General features: G+C 41.1%; 1 protein-coding gene, 1 long non-coding RNA gene and 1 pseudogene across 2 annotated transcripts in view; 2 read left to right on the forward strand and 1 right to left on the reverse strand.

Annotated features, from left to right (window-relative positions):
- Positions 1-4992, reverse strand: part of LOC115152948 (rho GTPase-activating protein 17-like) — a 42131-nt gene extending 37139 nt beyond the window's left edge. Inside the window, exon 1 of the mRNA XM_029697890.1 lies at positions 4398-4992. Coding sequence (XP_029553750.1) covers positions 4398-4450 — 53 coding nt within the window. The 5' untranslated portion in view covers positions 4451-4992. The remainder of the gene's footprint in view (positions 1-4397) is intronic.
- A 6463-nt stretch (positions 4993-11455) lies between these two features.
- Positions 11456-12273, forward strand: LOC115152949 (uncharacterized). The gene is made up of 2 exons (XR_003867614.1): positions 11456-11866; positions 12056-12273. It is a non-coding gene; the product is annotated as an uncharacterized LOC115152949 (long non-coding RNA).
- Positions 12274-15392: 3119 nt separating this feature from the next.
- On the forward strand, positions 15393-24049 carry LOC115153660 (leucine carboxyl methyltransferase 1-like; annotated as a pseudogene).
- Positions 24050-27165: the final 3116 nt, after the last annotated feature.

A 27165-nucleotide genomic window follows, 5' to 3' on the forward strand; every position in this document is an offset into this window, starting at 1 on the left:
CTAAACAGAGAGTACACAGTAGCAGAATAACTGACCACTCTGACTGACCCAAAATGAAGAAAATCCTTGACTATGTACAGACCGAGTGAGGATAGCCTTGCTATTAAGAGAGAAGACTGTGCCCACTGCCCACAAAATGAGGTGGAAACTGAGCTGCACTTCCTTACCTCCTGCCAAAGGTATGACCATATTAGAGACATTTTTCACACAGGTCACACAGACCCACAAAGAATTTGAAAACAAATCAAACATTGATAAACTCCCATATCTGTTAGGCGAAATACCACGATGTCCACAACAGCAAGGTTTGTGACCAGTAGCCATGAAAACAGGGCAACCAGTGGAGCACAAACACTGTAAATACAACCTATATTTATCTGTTTCCTTATCTTCCCCTACTATTCATACTACAACTATTTGCACATTGTTAAAAACACTGTATTGCTGATAATAACATTTGAAATATTTTTATCCTTTTGAAAATGTAATGTTTTTTCTCAATTTTGTTTATTTCACTTGCTTTGGCAGAGTAAACATATATTTACCAATAACAACCCTTTAAATTGTATTAGATAGAGAGGGAGGCAGAGCGAGAGAGGCTGTGAGCCAGGCCCCAAAACCAAATCCAGGGAGGATTAGAGTCAAGAGACGTTTTCTGGAGCCTGAAGCCTAGCTGCCTGGTATTCAACTTCCAAAACCAGAAGACATGGTCTACGTTCCAAATAGCAAAAGTAGTGCACTATAAAGGGAGTAGGGTGCCATTTGGGACAGACATGGTTCCAGCGGCAGCAGGCAGCCAGGGCCTGGGGGGGACATATGAGACATTACTCACCACATCTACAGGACTACAGAGAGAAACACACTTTAAAACATATTACTAAACCACAGGACAGTTATTTGGTGTATAAACAAAGATGAGTTGCCCATTTTCAATAACAAACGCCACATTCACTCACTCAACCATAGTCAAACTAAACTGCATCACTAAAAATAGACCTATCATGTCCCAGCCCAGGAGCAACAAAACAACAATTGTTTAGCCTCTGTCAGCTGACCTGGGCTAGCAGAGTGAATGGAGCTGACTGACAACACTAGGCTCTGTAGAACTGTGTCACTGACTAACCATGAGGTAGCTTTGTGACCTAGCTAGTTGGCTACAACAGAACAGGGTTACTTGGATCACTGAACAACATAAGTCAGGCTACACCCTGCCACCAGCCAGAGAATGATCCCCATGGCAACGTGCTATCGAGAGGGTAAATTAATACTTTATAGGGGCTGTTGCTGGCCTTTTCAACACTCAATCAGCTTGGAGAGGAGAGGAGGTTGAGTTTGTTATGTTAGCAACAGTTGGCTACTCAGGGCTCACAAGATAATGGATATCGAATAGAGATGAAAGGATAGGACTTGTGCACAACTGAATAGCTATAATGCCTATTTGTGTGAAGTAGCCTACTGTTGCTGTCTGGTTTTACAAGGAGATGTTGTGCAAAGATGAGCTGAGCCCACTTCTGATCTGTCAATTTCAGTGTAAAATGGATCTACCACAGAGTTCAACAAAGCAAATTATTACAAGAACAGACAAACGCATACTTCACTGACACCCAACCCTTTGGGAAACTAAGGAACTGAAGAATGTCTTGTGGTTTTAAACAATTCTGCTGAGATGTGCAACCTGTCTGTGACAAGCTGTGGCTAGACTCCTTCCTCAATCATCTCACCACTCTGCTTGAAAAGGCCCCATCTTATCATCACCAATGTACAGATCTAATCCCACTATCACCAGAGGTACCTCACCAGCTTCTATCTGTCTGAGGCGTTCAAGAAGTAATGTCGCTCTGGATAAGAGCGTCTGCTAAATGACGTAAATGTAAGAACATGGGAGCTCAAATCAAGAAACGAGAGCAGGTAAGGATTCACATCGTCTTCGACACAGTTACTTCCCTAGCGTTGGTCACGCCACTGTTTTTTCGCCCATTCTCTCTTCTTAGAAACAGCACTTCTCTGGGAGGCCATTTCCTGTTTGGTGAAGAATGAGAGATTTCCTCAGAGTGGCTGACTGCTGAACACAGTGTTCTGCTCCGGCACAATCACAGGAACAGGCTAAGGGCCCTCGTCTATCACACACATTCACATGCACGCTTGTAGCTTGCACACAAACAGATCCTCACACACACAAGTCTGCTTTCCGCATCACACACACACACTCTCTCCTGATTTACTGTTCGTCAAATACAGTGAAGAAATGTTGAGTATTCCAGCGGTCCTGTCTGTTGACCCTGAGCCAGTGGCACAGCGCTGAAGGAACATTAAGGGGATACTCTGTGAGCGCACTCAGGATATGGTTACACTCAAATAAACATGCCAGGATTAGTCCTAATTGGGGATGGCAGCTTGGATGTTTCTCAGTGCTAAATTGCCAATCAAATGATGCCAGTGGGACAAAAAGTACAGAGTAGCTTAGCTTTGCAGATCTTTTATAGAATTAGAGCTAGATCCTTTGAACATTGTTTCTCCCCATAGAATTATAAATTGTAGAATGGACATTCAGATTCAAATCTATGTTCCATTCCACAATCCACATGTTTGTGGCATTCCCACAGATGATTTCTAGGTGACTTTTTTATACTTTGATGAGAGCAGAGCAAAATGTCCCAGTCTGAGATGTTATCTTGGCTGTTTTTCAAAACTCTTTAATTGCTTTCTTTCCTAGTCACCTTTCCTCCATCACCCAGGCGGGGCAGGGCAACGCAGGGCAGGCCTCTCCTTTTCAAGGGTACTGTTACAGGGAGGTTCTATATCTCTCTCCATGGGAAAAAAAACGATGGAATTAGAGATCCGATGCCAAGATATTCCCAAAGATTGCACTTCTTCAAAGGGCTGTTCTCTCAAGGGTGGTTCCATACTGGCAATTGGGCCAGGGTGCCTAGGCTATGGTTGAGTGAGGTAATCGTGCCTGGTCTGATTAATCAGGCTCTAATATGGATTCTTCTCCATCCTCCCCTGATTGAGAATATAAATGTTTTATTGTCATGTCATGCTTAGTTCAGTAGTTATTTACGAGAGAAAACGGAATACAAAAAACTAACTTTACCTCGTGACAAACCGAACCAAATGCTACCGGCTCTCTAAGTCAGGTAAACAATACTTTCCTGTGGATATTTTGCCTCAAATTTCGAGCAGCTGAAGGACAAACCACACAAAAAACTGGTAGAGTAGGCCTTCAACATTCTGGGTTGCACGATACATTTACACGATTTACAGGCATTAATTGCAGATGGTATATACCAATTAATTGTGTATTACAGACTGATTAATCAGACTATATTGTGCCATACTTATCTCAAGCATTATGTAGCTTGTTTAATGCGTTATGCGTTAAATCTAGCTGACTGTAATTTTTTGTGCAAAATGCAACTCCAGAGGGTTTGAATCGGCAGTTTTATGTTTAGCCTGAGTGAAAGTGGAATGGAAGAGCATGGCATGACTCAATTATTTGATCTTGTGAAGTATCCCCTACATAAATACTAGAGGTAGAACTGTTCTGGGGGGCTTTAACATGCCTGTGCTGTCTTGAGCCACACAAGTGTAAATAAGGATGTTAGCTCTTGGTCGTCAGCATCAGTTGATGTGAACTTGATCACTCATCCTGGCTGCCTCAGCAGATTAGACTGACATCGCACTGAAGTGAAGTGACATGGCCTGGCAACAGAGTTGGAGGACTGGTGACTCACTGATCTACTGGAATCTGTGCACACACACAAACACCAGGAAAAATTGCCTGAATCTCTTCTTTAAATGTCAGTTAGATTGGGGACAATAAGTTGAATAACAGTTGTTGCAGGGCATGCACTTTCCTGTACCATGCATCTCCAGCATCTGCCATTTGTTGCTAGGTCACGTGAAGTAGTGCAACGCCACAGTCCTTAGATAAGAGCTGTCAAATATCTTTAGCTTGCTCAGCAGTAAGAGGTGCAGATCTGGCTGTTACCGATGTAAATGTGCGGAATGCATCCTGGCGAATAGATGTGATGCTAAATTCACCATGAAACTAACTGGGAACGTTTAGACTTACAGTTATGAACAAAACCGTTATACAGAAACGTGTGAACTGTTTAAGAAACCTCAGCACTCTTTCCTTGATGAATAATACTCCAGATAAAAATGGGACAATAATATTAGATCTAGGATAAAAGCCTTGACGTTACCAGCTGTTGGTACACTTTTTTTTTTTATTCAACCAAATTAACTGACAATATGCCATTACAACGATATAGAAAATCAGGGAAAACTCCATACCCCCAACGCTGCACTTAACACTAAAAGACAGAACTTGCTAGCTAACAAATTGCTAGCTAGTTAACAATTTAGCATCAGCTAACGTTAACGTTACTTGCCTGCCAACTGTTTGGTTGGCGAGTTGTTTCATCCGATTGAACTGTTTCTTCATTTTGCGTCCTCCAGTGGAGTCGTGCTACTTTTTAGAGCTGGAAAAGTAAATCCTGTGATGTGCTTCATCAGACAAGATTCCTTTTGTTGGCCATGAAATTCACAATATAGCCAACTAACAGTCAGTAGCTTTGTGTCGAAGATTAGCTTGCAGCTAGCTAAAGCTATGAACCAATTAAAATAGCTAGTCACTTTTTATCTAGCTAGTTTAGGTTAGTCTTCAAGTGGTTGTTTCAGAAAAAACGTGTTCCGTCGCGTGCTGACGACATCGTTAAAGCCATGTATTTTATCAAAAAGCTAGCGAGCTAAACAGAGTTCCACTGACTGCTTGCAGCCTTTATGCTGAATATCTATCTGGCTAACCACCGTCGAGCGCTTTTCCCAGCTAGCTAGCAGCACACCTCTCTCTTTGCCAGCACAAGCTGATGATGGCGTTGAATGGGTGGCAGGAAGAATACGTAGCAAAAGCATCCATCTACCGCCATCCCCAGCACTGTTAAATGTGCTGCTGACTGTGGGGCTTGGGATAGTTTACGAAAGTCATCTTGCTCGCTCCAGTGACACAATTCAGTACTGCAGAACTTGCACTGACCTCTGGATGAGTTTTAATCATGAAGATGTTGAATATGCCAACATTACGCAGCAAAATGTACACATAGCTATTAAAACAATCAGTTTAGTTGAAATATCAAACTGTTGTTCAATGACATACATAATCAGTTGTTGTCAGCAGGCCTCGTTTACATCAACAACAATTTATCATCAACTTTCACTCCCTAATCGCCCATGGAGCGCATAGCCGTACTACCATTGACGTCTCAACACAGGTCTACTTACGTTGAACCTTATAATGGACTGTATTGCAGATAGATGGACATGTTGTCATCTGATTCATGTAAAACATTTTAATTCATTTAAATCATCTTAAAGTAGATAAAAGAAGACAATAAGAAAAAAAGTTGCTATGGCCAAGTCGAGTATGGATAATGTATTATTATGTCTGCCATATTTTATTTCTCCAATTCCACTTGGATTGTCTACACTAGCCTAGCCTGGCTGACGCGACTCACGAGTTAGGAGTCAACCAGACTAACATTTGCATTCCTGAGCCCACCAAGTCTGGCATTAAAATACATTTAATTATTTCATACACTAAACTAGATGTCTCAAATGAAGTCTACATAATCAAAATCACTGTCAAATTGAATTTCTGTAACTGCCCCATACTTGATACCATAGACAGTAGCGATTTTAGCATGTAAACCTTGGTGGGGGAAAAAAAGTGGGATGCATGCTGGCAAAGCCACTACACAACACAACACAATACATGAATTGCGCTATAACGGTGCCAAACGGACCGAGGTAAAGACAGTTTAAAGTAGGATATTCGACGGATATTCGCGCTTTCAAACCTCAATAGCATTCAAACCACTTGAGCCACAGACTCCAAATAAGTGTCATGATGTTGGAAAAATTGCGCACAACATTGCACAGGTCTTATTTTCACGATTTTGACATTAATTCGCTTTCCAAAGCTAATAAACATGTGGAAATGTGAGCAGCATATTGTATTCGAAGTTGAACTATTTAGGGAGCGTAAACAAAGTACAACCTTTTTTACATTCAAATCTCAATAGCTCCTTGGTTATGTGACCTACTGACTTCAAACAAGGTTCAGTATGTCCACTGACTACCCTTCTATATTGCACACCCTTTATTTTGTTATTTTCATCTCACACGTTTTACATGCATTTTTCAACATTTAGAATTTCAATAGCTCCTTGGTCATGTGACCTGGTGACTTCAAATAAGGTTCAGAATGTCCACTCAGTGGGCCTACACATTGCACACCCTTTAGTTTGTCAATTGTCATCTCATATGGTTTTACATTAATTTTTCTAAATGTAACATTTCAGTAGCTCCTTGGTCATGTGACCTGGTGACTTCAAACAAGGTTCAGAATGTCCACTCAGTGGGCCTACACATTGCACACCCTTTAGTTTGTCCATTTTCATTTCACACGTTATTACATTAATTTTCAAAATGTAGAATTTCAATAGCTCCTTGGTCATGTGACCTGGTGGCTTCAAACAAGGTTCAGAATGTCCACTGACTATACCTTCATATCGCACACTCTGATGTTTGTCTACTTTCATCTCATGCTATTAGACTTAACTCTGTAAGCTTTGCAGGCCTTCATTTTTACATGGGTGTTCAAAAAACATTTTTTAAGTCAACAAATATTCCATCCTCGCAATAACTATCTTTCACATGGACACTGAAAAGATCCGCAAATGGCTGTATGTGGTATGGATCAAGGAGAGGAGAGGTGTTCAAACAGAGGTGCCTAAAGGAAGGCGCACAGGTAGGCCTCATGAAAAACAATGTTTCATATGCTCTTTTTAATCACATTAATAGGCAGTGATTTGTCAGTCACAGTGAGCTTGATAAGGTGAAAGAATCCTTTTCATAGCATCACTTTCATATACTGTACATTAAGACAAATCCTTCTACATTGAGTATTAGAATGCAGTTTCCATAACCTGATAATGACTTGATATTTGAGTGCATTCACAACAAGCCACCTGCAGACAACTTACAAAATGCAATATTGCATTTGAGGGTTCGTTTTTCTGATGAAAATAGTTATTTGATGTATGGCCTGCTATTTCTAACTGGGAAAATAAATTCCTGTCTTTTGTGAGTAAAATCCTTTTTCCAAATTGATTTAGGTACATTTTTGTGAAGAGGTATGAGGGTTGTGATATGGGTCATTTAATAGTAAAATAATTTAAGGGATCAATACATTTCTATGTTGCTTCCCCAGTATCTGCATGAACCAACAGGCCAAGTGTTTTTGGTTGACCCTGCTGGACAGAAAGAGAAGGAGGAATCGGAACACGCTGCATTCAAATTCAGGTCTTAGTTATTCCATTGTACTGGATCTAATACATATTAGCATTTTACCTACATTCATAAGTGTAATACTTTTTTATGACATACTGTGAAAAACTCACTTGACTGCTGGCTCTGTCACTTTCAGACATGCGCAGAGCAGACTTGAACCACAGGGGTTCTCTGTAAAGAGAGAGTAATCCAAAAGGCACAGACACACCCCTTGACTTTCAATTGGCACCGTTGACCTGTATGTACTCTCTCCTGATTGGCTCTGTGGTGCACAGTCTGGCAGTCTGACTAAAATGCCAGAGGTATGAGGAGAGACATCCTCCTTTGTATTTATGGGAACAAATATTTCCTAACACTTTGGATCCTATTCTTGGACAGTTAGAAGACAAAGGAGAGACATCCTCCTTTGTATTTATGGGAACAAATATTTCCTAACACTTTGGATCCTATTCTTGGACAGTTAGAAGACACAATGCATCAACCCTAACCCTAACCCTAACCCTAACCCATTTTTTTTATTACTAATTACTGTCCATGAGTAACCTCAACCTTGTGGGTCTATGGGTGTTTGGGCCAATAAAATGCCAACTCAATTCTACCACTGACTAGTCTCTCATGCCCCTATGAAAGTGGACACGGCAATAGTTTTTAATCTAAACCAGCCCTTTTTTACTGGAGTACACTAAAACCTAATTGGGGCTCTTTTCTTGACACACAGTAGCAGTTTACCAGATAAGAGGTCAAGAACATCAAAAAGTAGATTGTTTTAAGGGTGTATTACATCCTGTGCTGGCCCCATTGTCATATCCATTCTAGATTCTGAGTGGTAAAATCATAGCTGAAAATGCCTCTATGTATGTGTATACATTTTCCGCCAAGACAGAACTGCCAAAGGGGGTGGAGTTGCAATCTACTGCAGAGACAGCCTGCAGAGTTCTGTCATGCTGTCCAGGTCTGTGCCCAAACAGTTCAAGCTTCTACTTTTAAAAATCCACCTTTCCAGAAATAAGTCTCTCACTGTTGCCGCTTGTTACAGACCCCCCTCAGCCCCCATCTGCGGCCTGGACACACATATGTGAATTAATTGCCCCCCATTTATCTTCAAAAGTTTGTACTGTTAGGTGACCTAAACTGGGATATGCTTAACACCCCGGCCGTCCTACAATCTAAGCTAGATGCCCTCAATATCACACAAATTATCATGGAACCTACCAGGTACAACCCCAAATCCATAAACTCGGGCACCCTCATAGATATCATCCTGACCAACCTGTCCTCTAAATATACCTCTGCTGTCTTCAACCAGGATCTCAGCGATCACTGCCTCATTGCCTGCGTCCGTAATGGGTCCGCAGTCAAACGACCACCCCTCATCACAGTCAAACGCTCCCTAAAACACTTCAGCGAGCAGGCCTTTCTAATCGACCTGGTCCGGGTATTCTGGAAAGATATTGACCTCAATCCGTCAGTAGAGGATGCCTGGTTATTCTTTAAAAGTGCTTTCCTCACCATCTTAAATAAACATGCCCCATTCAAAAAATGTTGAACCAGGAACAGATGTAGCCCTTGGTTCTCTCCAGACCTGATTGCCCTTGACCAGCACAAAAACATCCTGTGGCGTACTGCATTAGCATCGAATAGGGGGAGACACTCTAGACCCAAACTGTTACATACCTATATCTATCCTACCCTGCCTTTCTAAGGTCTTCGAAAGCCAAGTTAACAAACAGATCACAGACCATTTCGAATCCCACCGTACCTTCTCCGCTACGCAATCTGGTTTCCGAGCTGGTCATGGGTGCACCTCAGCCACGCTCGAGGTCCTAAACGATATCATAATCGCCATCGACAAAAGACAATACTGTGCAGCCATATCCATCGACCTGGCCAAGGCTTTCGACTCTGTCAATCACCGCATTCTTATCGGCAGCCTCAACAGCCTTGGTTTCTGAAATGACTGCCTCGCCTGGTTCACCAAATACTTCTCAGATAGAGTTCAGTGTGTCAAATGGGAGGGCCTGTTGTCTGGACCTCTGCCAGTCTCTATGGGGGTGCCACAGGGTTCAATTCTCGGGCCGACTCTTTTCTCTGTATACATCAATGATGTTGCTCTTGCTGCTTGCTGGTGATTCTCTGATCCACCTCTACGCAGACGACACCATTCTGAAAACTTCTGGCCCTTTGGCACTGTGTTAACTAACCTCCAGACGAACTTCAATGCCATACAACTCTCCTTCCGTGGCCTCCAACTGCTCTTAAATGCAAGTAAAACTAAATGCATGCTCTTCAACCAATCGCTGCCTGCATCTGCCCATGTAACAGTATAGAACAACTACTTCAAGGTCTCGGAGCGAGTGACGTCACCGATTGAAACGCTATTAGCGCGCACCACCGCTAACTAGCTAGCCATTTCACATCGGTTACACCCGCCTAGCATCACTACTCTGGATGGTTCTGACTTAGAATATGTGGACAACTACAAATACCTAGGTGTCTGGTTAGACTGTAAACTCTCCTTCTAGACTCATATTAAGCATCTCCAATCCAAAATGAAATCTAGAATCAGCTTCCTATTTCGCAACAAAGCATCCTTCACTCATGCTGCCAAACATACCCTCGTAAAACTGACTATCCTACCGATTCTTGACTTCGGCGATGTCATTTACAAAATAGCCTCCAACACTCTACTCAGCAAATTGGATGCAGCCTATCACAGTGCCATTCATTTCGTCACCAAAGCCCCATATACTACCCACCACTGCAACCTGTATGCTCTCATTGGCTGGCCCTCGCTTCATATTCGTCGCCAAACCCACTGGCTCCAGGTCATCTATAAGTCCTTGCTAGGTAAAGCCCCGCCTTATCTCAGCTCACTGGTCACCATAGCAGCACCCACCCGTAGCACACGCTCCAGCAGGTATATTTCACTGGTCACCCCCAAAGCCAATTCCTACTTTGGCCGCCTTTCCTGCCAGTCTCTGCTGCCAATGACTGGAACGAATTGCAAAAATCACTGAAGCTGGAGACTCATATCTCCCTCACTATCTTTAAGTATCAGCTATCAGAGCAGCTTACAGATCATTACACCTGTACGTAGCCCATCTGTAAATAGCCCATCCAACTACCTCATCCCCATATTGTTATTTATTTTATTTATATATATATGTGTGTTTTTGCTCCTTTGCACCACAGTATCTCTACTTGCACATTCATCTTCTGCACATCTCACTCCAGTGTTTATTTGTGAAATTGTAATTATTTCGCCACTACGGCCTATTTATTGCCTTATACCTCCCTAATCTTACTTCATTTGCACACACTGTAAATAGACTTTTGTATTGTGTTATTGACTGTACGTTTTTTTGTCCATGTGTAACTCTGTGTTGTTGTTTGTATCACACTGCTTTGCTTTATCTTGGCCAGGTCGCAGTTGTAAATGAGAACTTTTCTCAACTGGTTTACCTGGTTGAATAAAGGTGAAATAAAAAAAATAAAAAATACTGTAAAATACTGTAAATCTTATGTCCGTCCTACATGTAGTGTTGGTACATGGAATATTCCTGAACTGCATATCATAAATTGCTATTGCAAATAGGAGTATTATGTTCAACAACTGACATTTTCAGATATTATTTTGACAAACACACTTGGGTGCTTACAATTCATTCTCTATTGTCATAGATTTGGTGGGCACTGTCATCTGTGATCTTTGTGATATGACTTTCTTTAAGCACGTACTGATGAAACTCACTTAATATTTTTTCTTAATGTCTACAAATGCTCTACATTTATTCACTCTGTGATAGGGTTGGATCCTATATGCTACTTTTATTATTGTCCTGTAAATGGTTCAGTGCCTATAATTTAGGCTGTGTGTAGAATGGGGCATAAAGGAAATTACCTCTACTAATAAATTACTACTAGATTATAGTGATAAGGAAAACAGCATACAAATTTGGCTTGTGTATTAATTTGCCTATAACTAATCAGAATTCCATTATGTTTACATAAAAAAGAGAATACTTCAAAATGAGAAGATCCTGCCATGGAAAAGACGACTGGGCGGACATACAGTGGAAAGGAGGGGAAATAACTCACAACATGCAGCAGGACACCTGTGGTATCTTTGTAATGCAGGTTTGATAGTTATATTTTCAGTAATGAATGGTTAGCGGTTATGTGACAATTAGGTCAGAAACGTTATTTTATTTTTTGGTGTAGATGGCCAAGGAAGTTGCACAGAACTTCCCCAACATCCCCTCCCAAATTGATATGGAACCTTCAAAAACACATGGAGCAACTGCGAAAAGAAATGGCTGACGATATACTAAAAATGTCTGGTATGTAATGACATTTAATTCAAAGTAAATGTCAATTCTTTATTTTATGTAGTTGTGTGGGACAGCCATATGTTCAGTTCATGCCTATGATTTCAGAGTTCAACAAAGCCAACAACTGCTTCATGTGTGCCACTGATAAAGAACCTGGATGTGGCCCAAAGACTGACTGGGTTAGTAACTTTATTTAACATGTTTATAATCTTTTGATAACAGTGACGGTATGTAAGACAATATAACACAATGGATGGCTAATTCGTCATGCTGCATTGATATTTGATATTATTTATAACGTGGTACACTTTGTTTTGTTTTGATTGAATGTTTTGCATGCCAACGGTGGTTCCATGTGCTGTGCCTAGGAATGAAGACAAGAGTTCAACAGAGTAAAGAACACAAACTGGAAGTGCAGTCTTTGTTGTTGAAAATGTATGCTATACCCCATCCACACTGAAGAGGCTCTGAAAAGTACATCAACCAGGGATAAAGAGAAAGTTAACACTGTGAAATGTTTCATACTTATTTGAAGTTAAGTGTCTGTTGACATGTTGGAAACGATTAAAGGTCTACAATTTCTGTTGAATTTGTCAATATTACATTTTTATTCATTGATTTACTGGTTTCCATTACTGTGGTTACATGTTCTGTATATGTATTGACCAGCAAACCCACTGCAGCCTACCTCACTAGCGCACTCTCCATCCGTACTTTGCCCTTTTCCTTTATCGTTGATATTAACGATGAAAGGAGATATTATCTGTCTCTCTCCTATTGTGTACCACTGTTAAATACTGTGAAAAAAAACAGGGAAAATAAGTACTTAGAACTACCAATTATTGTAGAATAATATTAAAGAAAAGGATAAACACAACACTGGACTGAACCCCCTAATTGTCAAACTAATAATAATGTACAACACTATAGAAGATACATGACTGGAGGTTATGCAATATGGGTGTAAATCCACTGCATGCTTCTTAGGTGTGTAATTGACATGACCAAGGAACTATTGCAAATTTGAAACAATGAAAAATGTACGTTACACCACGTGATTTTACAGTACACAAACACGAGTGTGCAATATATAAGGGTAGTCAGCGGATATTAAGTCACATGACCACGGAGCTATTGAAATTCTACATTTAGAAAAATTCATGTCAAAACGTGTGAGATGAAAATGGACAAACTAAAGGGTGTGCAATGTGTAGGCCCACTGAGTGGATATTCTGAACCTTGTTTGAAGTCATTAGGTCACATGACCAAGGAGCTATTGAAATTTTACATTTTGAAAATTCATGTAAAATCATGTGAGATGAAAATGGACAAACTAAAGGGTGTGCAATGTGTGTCTATGCCATCGGGTCAGCTACAACCAGTTTTGAAAATGTTAGGAGTAATGGTTAAAGAGCTATTGAAATTGAAAATGTTGATTTGTCACTATGTTGACGGTCCCTAACTGCTGTTGGTGGACGTAAGGAAAACTGCAGGCGAATATCTGTCGAATATCCAACCTGAAACTGTCTTTACCTCGGTGCCAAACGGTGCCCACAATCTGTTACGGCCTACATACAGCTGTCCCAACACCTTACCACTGCTACACCTGGCTATCAGCGGAGCCTTGTCTGTTTGCGAAACAGTTCATTCAGCCTCATTTACTGTCTTTTTAAAAAACATAGCTGATATGGCTGACTTGCTAAAACAAATGTGGTTTCTACTGACAATTGAGATGTACAATCTATAGCATAACGAAACGATGAGCAGATAAGAGGCAATCCGTAATTTGAGCGAGCTAGGACGGCACTTTTGAAATGAACAGCAACAGAATTCAAAACATGGGCAGTTCTTACAGTGTAAATATAGATAAAGGATCAATAAAGGGGGCATATAAACCATACATAAAGAATCATAAATAAAGGATATCATAAATAAAGGATAAATGAAGGGAGCATATAAGCAGACAATGAAAACTCTTACAATATTCAATCATTACATTTCTCAAAAACAGGTTATAGGCTACATGTGCACCACCAAGTCAAAACAGTAGGTGAAATTAAGAGATGAAAATAGACCAAATTATTAGGCTGAGGCACATGGTCTACTAACAGTTTACTACACCACATACACTTAGTCAGTGACAGAAAAGGTACCCAATTGCCATACTTGAGTAAAAGTAAAGATACCTTAATAGAAAATGACTCAAGTAAAAGTCACCCAGTAAAATACTACTTGAGTAAAAGTTTAAAAGTATTTGTTTTAAAATATACTTAAGTATTAAAAGTAAATATAATCGCTAAAATATACTTAAGTATCAAAATTAAAAGTATAAATCATTTAAAATGGCTTATATTACGCAAACCAGACAGCATAATTTTCTTGTTTTTTTATTTACGGATAGCCAGAGGCACACTCCAACACTCAGACATAATTTACAGACAAAGCATGTGTTTAGTGAGTCCACCAGATCCGAGGCAGTAGGGATGACCAGGGATGTTCTCTTGATAAGTGCGTGAATTAGACAATTTTCCTGTCCTGCTAATCATTCAAAATGAAACGAGTACTTTTGGGTGTCAGGGAAAATGTATGGAGTAAAAAGTAAATTTTTCTTTAGGAATGTAGTGAAGTAAAAGTAAAAGTTGTCAAAAATATAAATATTAAAGTAAAGTACAGATACCCTAAAAAACTACTTAAGTAGTACTTTAAAGTATTTTACTTAAGTACTTTACACTACTGCATTTAGTATTACTTTCTTAGCTACAGTATACATATCTTCCTGGCATATTACATAATTTATGCAGCAGCATACAAGACATTTTTGGACTCACCGTTGTGCTGTGCTCAGTTGAACAGGAAGGTGGCGTGGTGGTCCTTCGTGGGCAAATTTAGTCATCAAACTTTGTCATCAAAGTCTGGCATTCTCTGGATTTATGGTGCTTTCAAGACAACCAGGAACTGAGGAAAAAAAGGTCAAATCATGATGACGTCAGTGATCTTCAGGTTGTAGCTCTAGAAAGGGGCCAGAGTTCCCGATTTACAATTCCGAGTTGGATGAAAGTTCAAAACGTATTTTCCCAGTCGTAGCTCGTTTTTCCTGAGTTCCCAGTTGTCTTGAACTCACTAAAGTCAGATTTTGCAGTTCTGAGTTAACAGTTGTTTTGAGCGTGGCACAAATCATGCTTCATTGACAGCATGGCCAATGTTAAATGTTTATAACTTGAAACTAGGAAAAGAGAACCTTAATCTTAGACTTGGGACCACACAGCCACTCCACCGAATAGCAGGCTAATGATTGATTTGCAATGCTTGCAGTTAGCCACTGATTCCTTCCAAACCACTCATTGTTGAATTTACGATTTCAAACTTGTTGTGTAATATTTATGTCCAATGAGCACCGATACATTTCATCTATAATTTCTCTTTATTATTTCTCTTCATATGACAAGGATTAAAAAGGATTTGCCAGTAGATTGTCAACTTCATTCATGATGATGACTGCTAGCTAAGATTTTGAAAGTATGATGTTGACCTGATCATTCCAATCAAATCTACTGTAGATATAACGTGATTTGATGTCATTTTATCTGTGGCCAATGACCTTGAGCCTACTTGGATGGGCACTTAGACTTGGCGGTGACGTAGTGTCCTTATGAGTGACAGAGCACTGAACCAATCACTGTAGGAAAATGAATTGAGCGTTGCATTATGGGTAAATATACTGTAGGTGCCGGAAGTTGAAGACAGGCTACTTTGGTTTAGCTTAGAATTTCTTGCATAAGTTGTGACAGTAAATTATTTAACTGTTGCTAATAATATCAACTTCGTCCATCTACTTGAGTTTGACCACCTGCCCGGTAAAGTTTTTTTTGCTCGGCTGCGAAGCAACGTTTAAAGCTAACCAATGTTAGCCACATTGGAAGAGTTGATGCATGTGGTGTTGCAGAAGACAGTTATTTTTCAAATGTACCATCTGCTGCTTAGCTAGGTGATCCGAATTGCAACATTGTATGCGTATGCAACAAGTCAATTGCCTCCCTCGGGTGCACTTGTAGCTACTGCATTTGGGCATGTTATACTTACCATTTGTTTGATTTTCAGATATGCAACCAGTAAAGGCTACTGGACAGACCACTATGTCCAGTATTTTGTGAGGCCGGAGAACAAAAGGCTCCAGAAATCAACAGAGGCAAGTCAATGTATATATCGGCCAGAGCCAAAAACACATTTGTAAAAAAAAAAACTAGCTTGAAGAAAGTCTGCTTCATATTATGTTACTAAATCTCTGTTGTCTTCTGTTAGGTTACTATGCCTGTGTGCGAGGAATGAACCACCTGGATGCCTTCCTCAGGAAGACAGTGTGTAACTGTCAGATAGTGAACCTGGGGGCAGGGCTGGACACCACTTTCTGGGGGTTAAAGGTACTGATCTAATAATCCCATTAAACTGGTCTAATAATCCCATTATTTTACAGTACAATCCTTGCTTGTCCTTGGTTTGTACTTTCATTGTCTTTCGTTTGTCATATTTGTGTTTTTAGGATGAAAACCTCAAAACCAAGTCGACTTTCCGATGATTGCTGGCAGGAAAATACACAACAAAAAGTAAGCCGTTTTATTTTTCCTCTTTAGAAAACGTCATATACATCACAGTTTTAGTGGATCAGCAGTTGTGCTGTAGCAGTACAGTAGTATGTTTGGTATGGGATTGATGTCTTGGGCTGGCAGTGTTCTTTCACGGTGCCTAACTCGTATTTATGGTCTTGGCCAACGTGGCCGAGTGTTCCGCAGTCAGTTCCTGATCACGACAATCATATACAGTTAAGTCAGAAGTAGAGGTCGACCGATTATGATTTTTCAACGCCGATACCGATTATTGGAGGACCAAAAAAAGACGATACCAATTAATCGGGCAATTTAGTTATTTGTAATAATGACAATTACAACAATACTGAATGAACACTTTTATTTTAACTTAAAATAATATATCAATAAAATCAATTTAGCCTCAAATAAATTATGAAACATGTTCAATTTAGTTTAAATAATGCAAAAACAAAGTGTTGGAGAAGAAAGTAAAAGTGCAATATGTGCCATGTAAGAAAGCTAACGTTTAAGTTCCTTGCTCAGAACATGAGAACATATGAAAGCTGGTGGTTCCTTTTAACCTCTACGGGCCACGGGGGCAGTATTGAGAATTTTGAAAAAAATATGTGGCAATTTTTAACTGCCTCCTACACCAACTCAGAAGCTAGGATATGCATATTATTAACACATTCGGATAGAAAACACTCTGAATTTTCTAAAACAGTTTGAATGGTGTCTGTAAGTATAACAAAACTCATATTGCAGGCAAAAACCTGTGAAAAATAGATTAAAAAAAATGAGAATTTTGTGACTGTACTATTTAGTGTCATTGTTTTAAAGATACCACAGTGAGAAAGGATTCAGTTCGCAACTCCTACTGCTTCCACTAGATGTCAACGATCTTTAGAAAGTTGTTGGAAGCATCTGTCATGAATACAGACCGAATAAGAAAGCTTACAAGTTGACACGTCATCACTTCATTTTTTGCGCCTGCGCATGAATCTGAGAAGAGTGCCTTTGTCATTATCGTTTATTCTAGAAACTTGATAGGTTGTGTGAAAATATTACTGATGTTTACTGATGTTTCACGTTAAAAATGGACCAAAAGATTAATGATGAACAACGTTTGACATGTTTAAACAAACGTAAATAGATTATTTACTAGGTTTTCTTTAGCTTTTTGACGTGACTTTACACTGCCCACCTCATTTTGTGGGAGCCTACTGAACGCTAACTATTTGGACATAAATTATGAACTTTGTCAAAAGAAACCACATTTGTTCTGGACCTGGGATCTCTGGCAGCGCCTTCTGATGGAGATAATCAAAGGTAAGGGGATATTTAGAATGTTATTATCGATATTAGATGATGCTAATGCTAACGGTATAGCTTAGCTTAGCTTAGCATATAGCTTATTGTTGTTAGCATAGTACCCAGTTTATGCAAAATGTGATTTCCCAGTAAAGTTATTTTGAGATCTGGCCATTCGGTAGCAATTACGAGATGATAATATATTATTCTTTGAATGACAATATTATAATTTACCAATGTTTTCGAATAGTAATTCCGTGATTTGTAATGCTGGATTCACTGGGTGCATTCGAGCCGAAAAAAATTCTGAATTTCACCGCGACTGTAAATGCTGTTTTTGGATATAAATATGAACTTGATGGAACTAAAAATGCATGTATTGTATAACATAATGTCCTATGAGTGTCATCTGATGCAGATTGTCAAAGGTAAGTGCATAATTCTAGCTAGTTTTCTGTCTGTTGATGCCCTTCTTTGAATTGGCTAAACATTACACGCAGCTATTGTCAATGTACTCTCCTCACATAACCTAACTTTATGCATTCTCCGTAATGCCTCTGAAAATCGGACAGCGTGGTTAGATTTAGGAGATATATCTTTCAAATGGAGGAAAATAGTTGATTATTTGATTTTTTGAAATGATTACTCTTGCAGTTTTGAATTCCCCGCCATGGTCACATGACAATGAATCCCAATACCGGGATAAGATCGGGATAAGATCCTCAACAGGTTTTAACATGAGTTTTCAATATTCCCAGGTAAGAAGTTTCAGGTTGTAGTTATTATAGGAATATTTCTCTCTATACCATTTGTATTTCATATACCTTTGACTATTAGATGATCTTATAGGCACTATAGTATTGCCAATGTAACAGTATAGCTTCCCTCCCTCTCCTCGCCCCTATCTGGGCTCGAACCAGGGACACATCGACAACAGCCACCCTCGAAGCATCGTTACCCATCGCTCCACAAAAGCCGCGGCCCTTGCAGAGCAAGGGGAACAACTACTTCAAGGTCTCAGAGCGAGTGACGTCACCGATTGAAACGCTATTAGCGCGCACCCCGCTAACTAGCTAGCCATTTCACATCGGTTACACCAGCCTAATCTCGGGAGTTGATTGGCTTGAAGTCATAAACAGCTTGTCACGGTTGTCGTCGGTGAAGGAGGACCAAAACGCAGCAGGTACGTGTAGGCTCATCTTGTTTTATTTCACTTTCCAAAATGAATACCAAAATAACAAAACACGAGAATGAACGAACAACTACAAACAGTCTGGCTAGCATAGGCTCAACACAGAATAATCACCCACAAAATCCAAACACACCCTACTATATGGGACTCTCAATCAAAGGCAGATAGACAACACCTGCCTTCAACTGAGAGTCCCAACCCCAATTAACCAAACATAGACATACACTCACTAGACTCTACATAGAAATACCTAAACATAAACCAACACCCGGAATTACTAAATCAAACACCCTTTTTACAAAACACACCACCCTGAACCACATAAAACAAATAACCTCTGCCACGTCCTGACCAAACTACAAAACAATTAACCTTATACTGGCCAGGACGTGACACAGCTAAATGCTTGAAGCACAGCGAAGAGCTGCTGGCAAATGCACAAAATAGCTGTTTGAATGAATACTTACGAGTCTGCTGCTGCCTACCACCGCTAAGTCAGACTGCTCTATGAAATATCAAATCATAGACTTAATTATAACATAATAACACACAGAAATATGAGCCTTTGGTCATTAATATGGTCAAATCCGGAAACTATAATTTCGAAATCAAAACGTTTATTCTTTCAGTGAAATACGGAACCTTTCCGTATTTTATCTAACGGGTGGCATCCCTAAGTCTAAATATTTCTGTTACATTGCACAACCTTCAATGTTATGTCATAATTATGTTAAATTCTGGCAAATTAATTACGGTCTTTGTTAGGAAGAAATGGTCTTCACACAGTTCGCAACGAGCCAGGCGGCCCAAACTGCTTGTCACGCCCTGACCTTAGAGATCCTTTTATGTCTCTATTTTGGGTTGGTCAGGGCGTGAGTTGGGGTGGGCATTCTATGTCCTTTTTTCTATGTTTGGTATTTCTTTGTTTCGGCCGGGTATGGCTCTCAATCAGGGACAGCTGTATATCGTTGTTGCTGATTGGGAGCCATACTTAGGCAGCCTGTTTTCCTTTGGGTTTTGTGGGTGGTTAATTTCTGTTTAGTGTGTTAGGATACCTGACAGGACTGTTTGGCTGTCGTTTGTTTTTTCTTTGTGAAGTGCTTTTTTCATCCAAAATAAAAGATGAACAAATTCCACGCTGCACCTTGGTCCTCTTCTTCCAAAGACAGCCGTTACACTGCTGCATATACCCTGACTCTGCTTGCACGGAACACAAGAGAAGTGACACAATTTTCCTAGTTAAAAGAAATTTATGTTAGCAGGCAATATTAACTAAATATGCAGATTTAAAAATATATACTTGTGTATTGATTTTAAAGAAAGGCATTGATGTTTATGGTTAGGTACACATTGGTGCAACGACAGTGCTTTTTTTGCGAATGCGTTTGTTAAATCATCACCCGTTTGGCGAAGTAGGCTGTGATTCGATGAGAAATTAACAGGCACGGCATCGATTATATGCAACGCAGGACAAGCGAGATAAACTAGTAATATCATCAACCATGTGTGACTATGTTAAGATTGATTGTTTTTTATAAGTTTAATGCTAGCTAGCAACTTACCTTGGCTTCTTGCTGCACTCGTGTAACAGGTAGTCAGCCTGCCACGCAGTCTCCTCGCGGAGTGCAATGTAATCGGCCACAATCGGTGTCCAAAAATGCCGATTACCGATTCTTATGAAAACTTGAAATCGGCCCTAATTAATCGGCCATTCGATTAATCGGTCGACCTCTAAACAGAAGTTTACATACACCTTAGCCAAATACATTTAAACTCAGTTTTTCACAATTCCTGACATTTAATCCAAGTAAAAATTCCCTGTTTTCGGTCAGTTAGGATCACCACTTTATGTTAAGAAGGTGAAATGTCAGAATAATAGTAGAGAAAATTATTTATTTCAGCTTTTATTTCTTTCAGTACATTCCCAGTGGGTCAGAAGTTTACATACACTCAATTAGTATTTGGTAGCATTGCATTTAAATTGTTTAACTTGGGTCAAATGTTTCGGGTAGCCTTCCACAAGCTTCCCACAATAGGTTGGGTGAATTTTGGCCCATTCCTCCTGGCAGAGCTGGTGTAGCTGAGTCAGGTTTGTAGGCCTCCTTGCTCGCGCACACTTTTTAAGTTCTGCCCTCAAATGTTCTGTTGGATTGAGGTCAGGGCTTTGTGATGGCCACTCCAATACCTTAACTTTGTTGTCCTTAAGCCATTTTTCCACAACTTTGGAGGTATGCTTTGGGTCATTGTCCATTTGGAAGACCCATTTGCGACCAAGCTTTAACTTCCTGACTGATGTCTTGAGATGTTGCTTCAATATATCCACATAATTTTCCTACTTCATGATGCCATCTGTTTTGTGAAGTGCACCAGTCCCTCCTGCAGCAAAGCACCCCCACAACATGATGCTGCCACCCCTGTGCTTCACGGTTGGGATGGTGTTCTTTGGCTTGCAAGCCTCACCCTTTTTCCTCCAAACATAACAATGGTCATTATGGCCAAACAGTTCTATTTTGTTTCATCAGACCGTAGGACATTTCTCCAAAAAGTCCCCATGTGCAGTTGCAAACCGTAGTCTGGCTTTTTTATGGCAGTTTTGGAGCAGTGGCTTCTTCCTTGCTGAGCGGCCTTTGAGGTTATGTCAATATAGGACTCGTTTTACTGTGGATATAGATACTTTTGTACCTGTTTCCTCCAGCATCTTCACAAGGTCCTTTGCGGTTGTTCTGGGATTGATTTGCACTTTTCGCACCAAAGTGTGTTTATCTCTAGGAGACAGAACGCGCCTCCTTCCTGAGTGGTATGACAGCTGCGTGGTCCCATGGTGTTTATACTTGCGTACTATTGTTTGTACAGATGAGTGTGGTACCTTCAGGCATTTGGAAATTGCTCCCAAGGATGAACCAGACTTGTGGAGGTCTACAATTTGTTTTCTGAGGTCTTGCCTGATTTCTTTTGATTTTCCCATGATGTCAAGCAAAGAGGCACTGAGTTTGAAGGTAGGCCTTGAAATACATCCACAGGTACACCTCCAATTGACTCAAATTATGTCAATTAGCCTATCAGAACTTTCTAAAGCCATGACATAATTTTCTGGAATTTTCCAAGCTGTTTAAAGGCACTTTCAACTAAGTGTATGTAAACTTCTGACCCACTGGAATTGGGATACAGTGAATTATAAGTGAAATAATCTGTCTGTAAACAATTGTTGGACAAATTACTTGTGTCATGCGCAAAGTAGATGTCCTAACCGACTTGCCAAAACTATAGTTTGTTAACAATAAATTTGTGGAGTGGTTGAAAAACAAGTTTTAATGACTCCAACCTAAGTGTATGTAAACTTCCGACTTCAACTGTACTTGGGTGCTCTTTGATTTTCCTTCTCCTTTGATCTCAGCCTATGAGACTTGGAAAGCCTCGTTCCGTTTACAAAAATTGTATTCATACTGTTTAAGTGCATATATTCACGGCTTCCTGTGAGGTCTGGTCCACCACCCAAGCCTCGACGACGTTAGAATGAGTTCTCTGTGGATTCAAGTGTCTTCTGAAATGTCCTCCACTTGTGCCGAAGGCTCTATGGATGTGGTGTTATGTCAGAGATTCTGGCGAAATTAAGAAGATGAAAATTAATGTTGTCTATTTTTACATGTTGGATGCATCCCTGACGCAAAACGTATACTTTTTTTACAAACCTGATTTGGGAATCACATGGCTTTTTCTAACGTGGGGATGTTTTGTTCTCATTCTTCCAGGTTGCCTATGTTGTTCCTGTCAGTGTGTGCTCGTCTACATGACTCCAGATCAGTCATCCAAGCAGGTGAACTGGGCCTCATACGCCTTCCACACAGCCATGTTCGTCAACTATGAGCAAGTAAATGAGCAAGATCAGACTCTGAATTATGGCTAGATGGAATCAGCAGAGGCAGTCTGTCTGAATTGCTGCACATCTAGGCTAATGGTTTCCATCTCTGTCTACGTGAGCATGATGGATCGTTTTGGCCAGGTGATGATTGAGAATCTGCAGCCTCGTCAGTGTAACCTGGCAGGAGTGGGGGGGGTGTCAGTCACTGGAGTCCCAGGTACAGTACCCTCAACCCTCTAGCAACTATACAACAACCTTACAACAACACATCAAAACACCTTTTTGTTAGATCTGAAGGGACGTTACAGATAAATATAAGGGAAGCGCTGATAATGGGGTATGGTTAGATAAGGTACACATTGTGACGCAAATGCTGTATTTTACGTGCTGAGTGGGTGCCTTCCAGGCCTGTATAGAGGAACACTTGTGATTAGGAGACCCCAAATCTGTGTTTACTGCAGCTGTGTCAGTCTCCTGATCTCTCTGTCTGAAACCAAACCACGGTCTCAGGGCCAAAGACTTAGGAAGTCACTAGGTCAAGAGTTTTGCTTGCTTTAGAAAGTTTACATTTTAGTCATTTAGCAGACACTCTTATCCAGAACAACTTACAGGAGTATTTAGGGTTAAGTGCCTTGATCAAGGGCACATCGGCAGATTTTTCACCTAGGCGATTCGAACCAGCAACCTTTCGGTTACTGGGCCAATGCTCTTAACCGCTAGGCTACCTGACTCTCTAGTTTTTCACTCATTATGATCTGTTGCTTGGAAATATTAAATATTGAAACTTGATCAAATGTCACCCCAAACACTGAACCAGAATCTGGTCCTTACAGGAGACGTTGATATGGCGAATCTCCTTTAAGCCCAGGAAGCAGCCATTGAATCTGCCATTCACCAGCTTTTCAAGCTAAATAATGTCAAAACATGTTCATTACTCACCAAATATGGAGTTTTGATTAGCAACTATCGTCATTTACTGCCGTCACAGCCGGTATGAGAACTAAATCATGACAATTAAACGACAAATCCCAAGTGTTGATTTTGTGCAAGACATTCCCTGAAGTGGAACATGTTTGCATTAGTAGAAAGAGCGCTTCCTAAAGACGGGCTGGGAGAATGTAGATGCTCTGGATATGATGACTGTGTACAGTGTTATACCTCAGGATGACGTGGCAAGGTAAGACACAGTCTGTTACATACAGTAGGCAAATGGTACATCTCATGTTATTCCTCTGTTTTCACGTTGTTTAGCTCTGATAACTTTCTCCACCCTTGTTTATACAGAATAGAGCATCTGGAGTTTCTGGATGAAAAGGAACTTCTGCAGCAGCTTCTCCAACACTCAGTATCTTAGATTGAACTCTTTGGCCAGAATGCCAAGCGTCACGTCTGGAGGAAACCGGGCACCATCCCTATGGTGAAGCATGGTGGTGGCAGCATCATGCTGTGGGGATGTTTTTCAGCGGCAGGGACTGGGAGACTAGTCAGGATCGAGGGAAAGATAAGCATAGCAAAGTACAGAGAGATCATTGATGAAAACCTGCTCAAGACCTCAGACTGGGGAAAAGGTTCATCTTCCAACAAGACAACGCAATAGTGGCTTCGGGACAAGTGTCTGAATATCCTTGAGTGGCCCGGTCTTGAACCCGATCAAACATCTCTGAAGAAACCTGAAAATAGCTGTGCCTAACCTAACAGGGCTTGAGAGGATCTGCAGAGAAGAATGGGAGAAACTCCCCAAATACAGGTGTGCCAAGCTTGCAGCGTCATACCCAAGAAGACTCGAGGCTGTAATTGCTGCCAAAGGTGCTTCAACAAAGTACTGAGTAAAGGGTCTGGAAACTTATGTAAATGTGATATTTCAGTTTTGGGGGGGAATAAATTAGCATATTTTTTTTTTTAAAACTGTTTTTGCTTTGTCATTATGCGATATTGTGTGTAGATTGATGAGGGGGGAAAACAATTAATACATTTTAGAATAAGGCTCTAATGTAACAAAATGTGGAAAAAGTCCAAGGGGTGTGAATACTTTCCGAATGCACTGTATGAATGACAAGACACTGTCACAGAAAATGTCATACTCTTCGGTGAATATGTCGTATGGGAGAGAGAAGGACCAAGGCGCAGCGAGATTGTGGACACTCATGTTTATTACTGATAAAAACATGTAAGGTATCCACTTGAAGAAAAAAAAAACAATACTCACAACGGCAACAGTGTGGCAGGCTCAAACGCAGTGCACACAAACAATTCCCCACAAAACACCCAACTAATATAGGACTTCCAATCAAAGGCAACACCACACAGCTGCCTTCAACTGGAAGTCCACCCCAATTAACTCTACATAGAAACACCCAACCTAGACAGAACATAGAAAACACAACTTCTTCTGCCACGCCCTGACCAAAACTATACACCTACTCCACCTGCTGGTCAGGACGTGACATTACCCCCCCCTAAAGGTGCAGACCCCGAATGCACCTTCAAAAGAAAAAACACAGAACACCCAAAACAACCCGAAAGAATCCCCCTAACTACAGGGAGGAAAGGGAGGGTGGCTGCCGTCAACGACGGCACTGTGCTACACCCCCCCTCCCCAACCCACCTATATCTGGAGGTGGCTCCGGTTCTGGCAGTTCCGGGCAGACGGGCCACTCGGACTGGGCCGGAGGACAGTCGGGCCACTCTGGCAGAACCGGGCAGTCTGGCCACTCTGGCAGAACCGGGCAGTCGGACCGCTCTGGCAGAACCTGGCCGGCGGGCAGCTCTGGCAGAACCTGGCCGGCGGGCAGCTCTGGCGACTTATGACTGGCGGGCAGCTCTGGCGACTCATGACTGGCGAGGCTGGGCTGACACACTAGACGCCTGATGCGTGGTGCTGGTACTGGATATGTCAGCTTTGAAACACACACCTTAGGGCTAGTGCGTGGAGCGGGAACAGGACGTACTGGACTGGGCTGACGCACTATAATCCTGGTGCGTGGTGCTGGTACTGGATATGCCAGCTTGGGAACACGCACCTCTAGGCTAGTGCGTGGAGCGGGAACAGGATATATAGGACCGTGGAGGCTTACTGGCGGTCTCGAGCTTAAACCTGGCATCGCCCTTTCTGGCTGAATGCCTACTACCCCCTGGTAAATGCGGGGCGCTGGTATAGCGCGTATTGGCCTAAAAACACTTGGCCTCACCATAACACCCATTACCCCGAAGCATAAGACCTGTCCATTAACTGGCCTCCGAGAAACAGTCCGGGGATTTGGCCTGGGGCTCCAAACTTGCCCCGCCAAACTACCCATATGCCCCCCCAAAATGTTTTATTGGGGTTGCCTCTCGGGTTTAATCGCCAGTCGTGTTCCTCGGTAGCATTCCCGGTCTTTGCTCCATTTCTTCCATGGGCCCTCTCCGGCCAAAACTTGCTCCCATGTCCATTTCTCCCGTTTATCCAATCCAAATTCCCTCTGCTCCTTCCTCTGCTGCTTGGTCCTTTGGTGGTGGGGAATTCTGTCACAACATTCTTCGTCTTCAGAAGAAATACAAAAGTCCTCGTCAGACAAAGTAGACCAATACGCAGCGGAGGTCGTGTTCATCTTTGAATTTAATAAATCGCTAACGTGAACATGATACAAAAAACAATGATAGTGCAACAGTTTTGCAGGCTATACAAAAAAAAACGCAGTGCAAAAACAATTCCCCACAAACACACAGACAAACACACCCAACTAATATAGGACTTCCAATCAAAGGCAACACCACACAGCTGCCTTCAATTGGAAGTCCACCCCAATTAACTCTACATAGAAACACCCAACCTAGACAGAACATAGAAAACACAACTTCTTCTGCCACGCCCTGACCAAAACTATACACCTACTCCACCTGCTGGTCAGGACGTGACAGACACTGATAGCTTAAGGACATAAGCCCTAGCCTTCATTTCATTTTATCCATCTGTCTGCTCTGCACTGTCTGTTTCTAATGTTCATTCAGACAACATAAAGCAGGTTTGCTGGATGTTGGAGAAAAGTCAAAGGAAGATTTATTTTTATTTGTCAAGTTTTTAATGTGCCATTGTGTTGTGAACTAATATGTTTTGTTTATTTAGAAATGTATTGCTAAGACAGATATTTTCTTATGTATAGAAATTAGGAATTAATACTTTGGATGCACTTTAACGGATCTGTTTGATTCAATTGCTGGATTTGCAGTAGCAATAGATACATTTGCATGTAACTAGGATTCTTGTCTGGAAGAAATAAGCAGGGCATTTTCACTCAGCAGAGCGATTTCAAGTCCTCGGAAGTGATACAACAGTACCAATGACATGACAATGCAGGTCTATGGCGGTTGAATAAAGCTGTTTAATATTTGTGTATGGAAACCTGACCACCATCATGTGGTCAACAAACTGTACATTTGATACCATGAAAGTCCAATGTCATTTCCACATGGATGACACATGGTAGTTAGAGGGCACAGAAAGGAAATGTTTGAGTTTCGCCTGTCACCCTCTGTGAACTGTGTCCTGATGGTCAG

This window comes from Salmo trutta, chromosome 18 (genome assembly GCF_901001165.1).
Source record: "Salmo trutta chromosome 18, fSalTru1.1, whole genome shotgun sequence".
In the NCBI taxonomy this organism is placed as follows: domain Eukaryota; kingdom Metazoa; phylum Chordata; class Actinopteri; order Salmoniformes; family Salmonidae; genus Salmo; species Salmo trutta.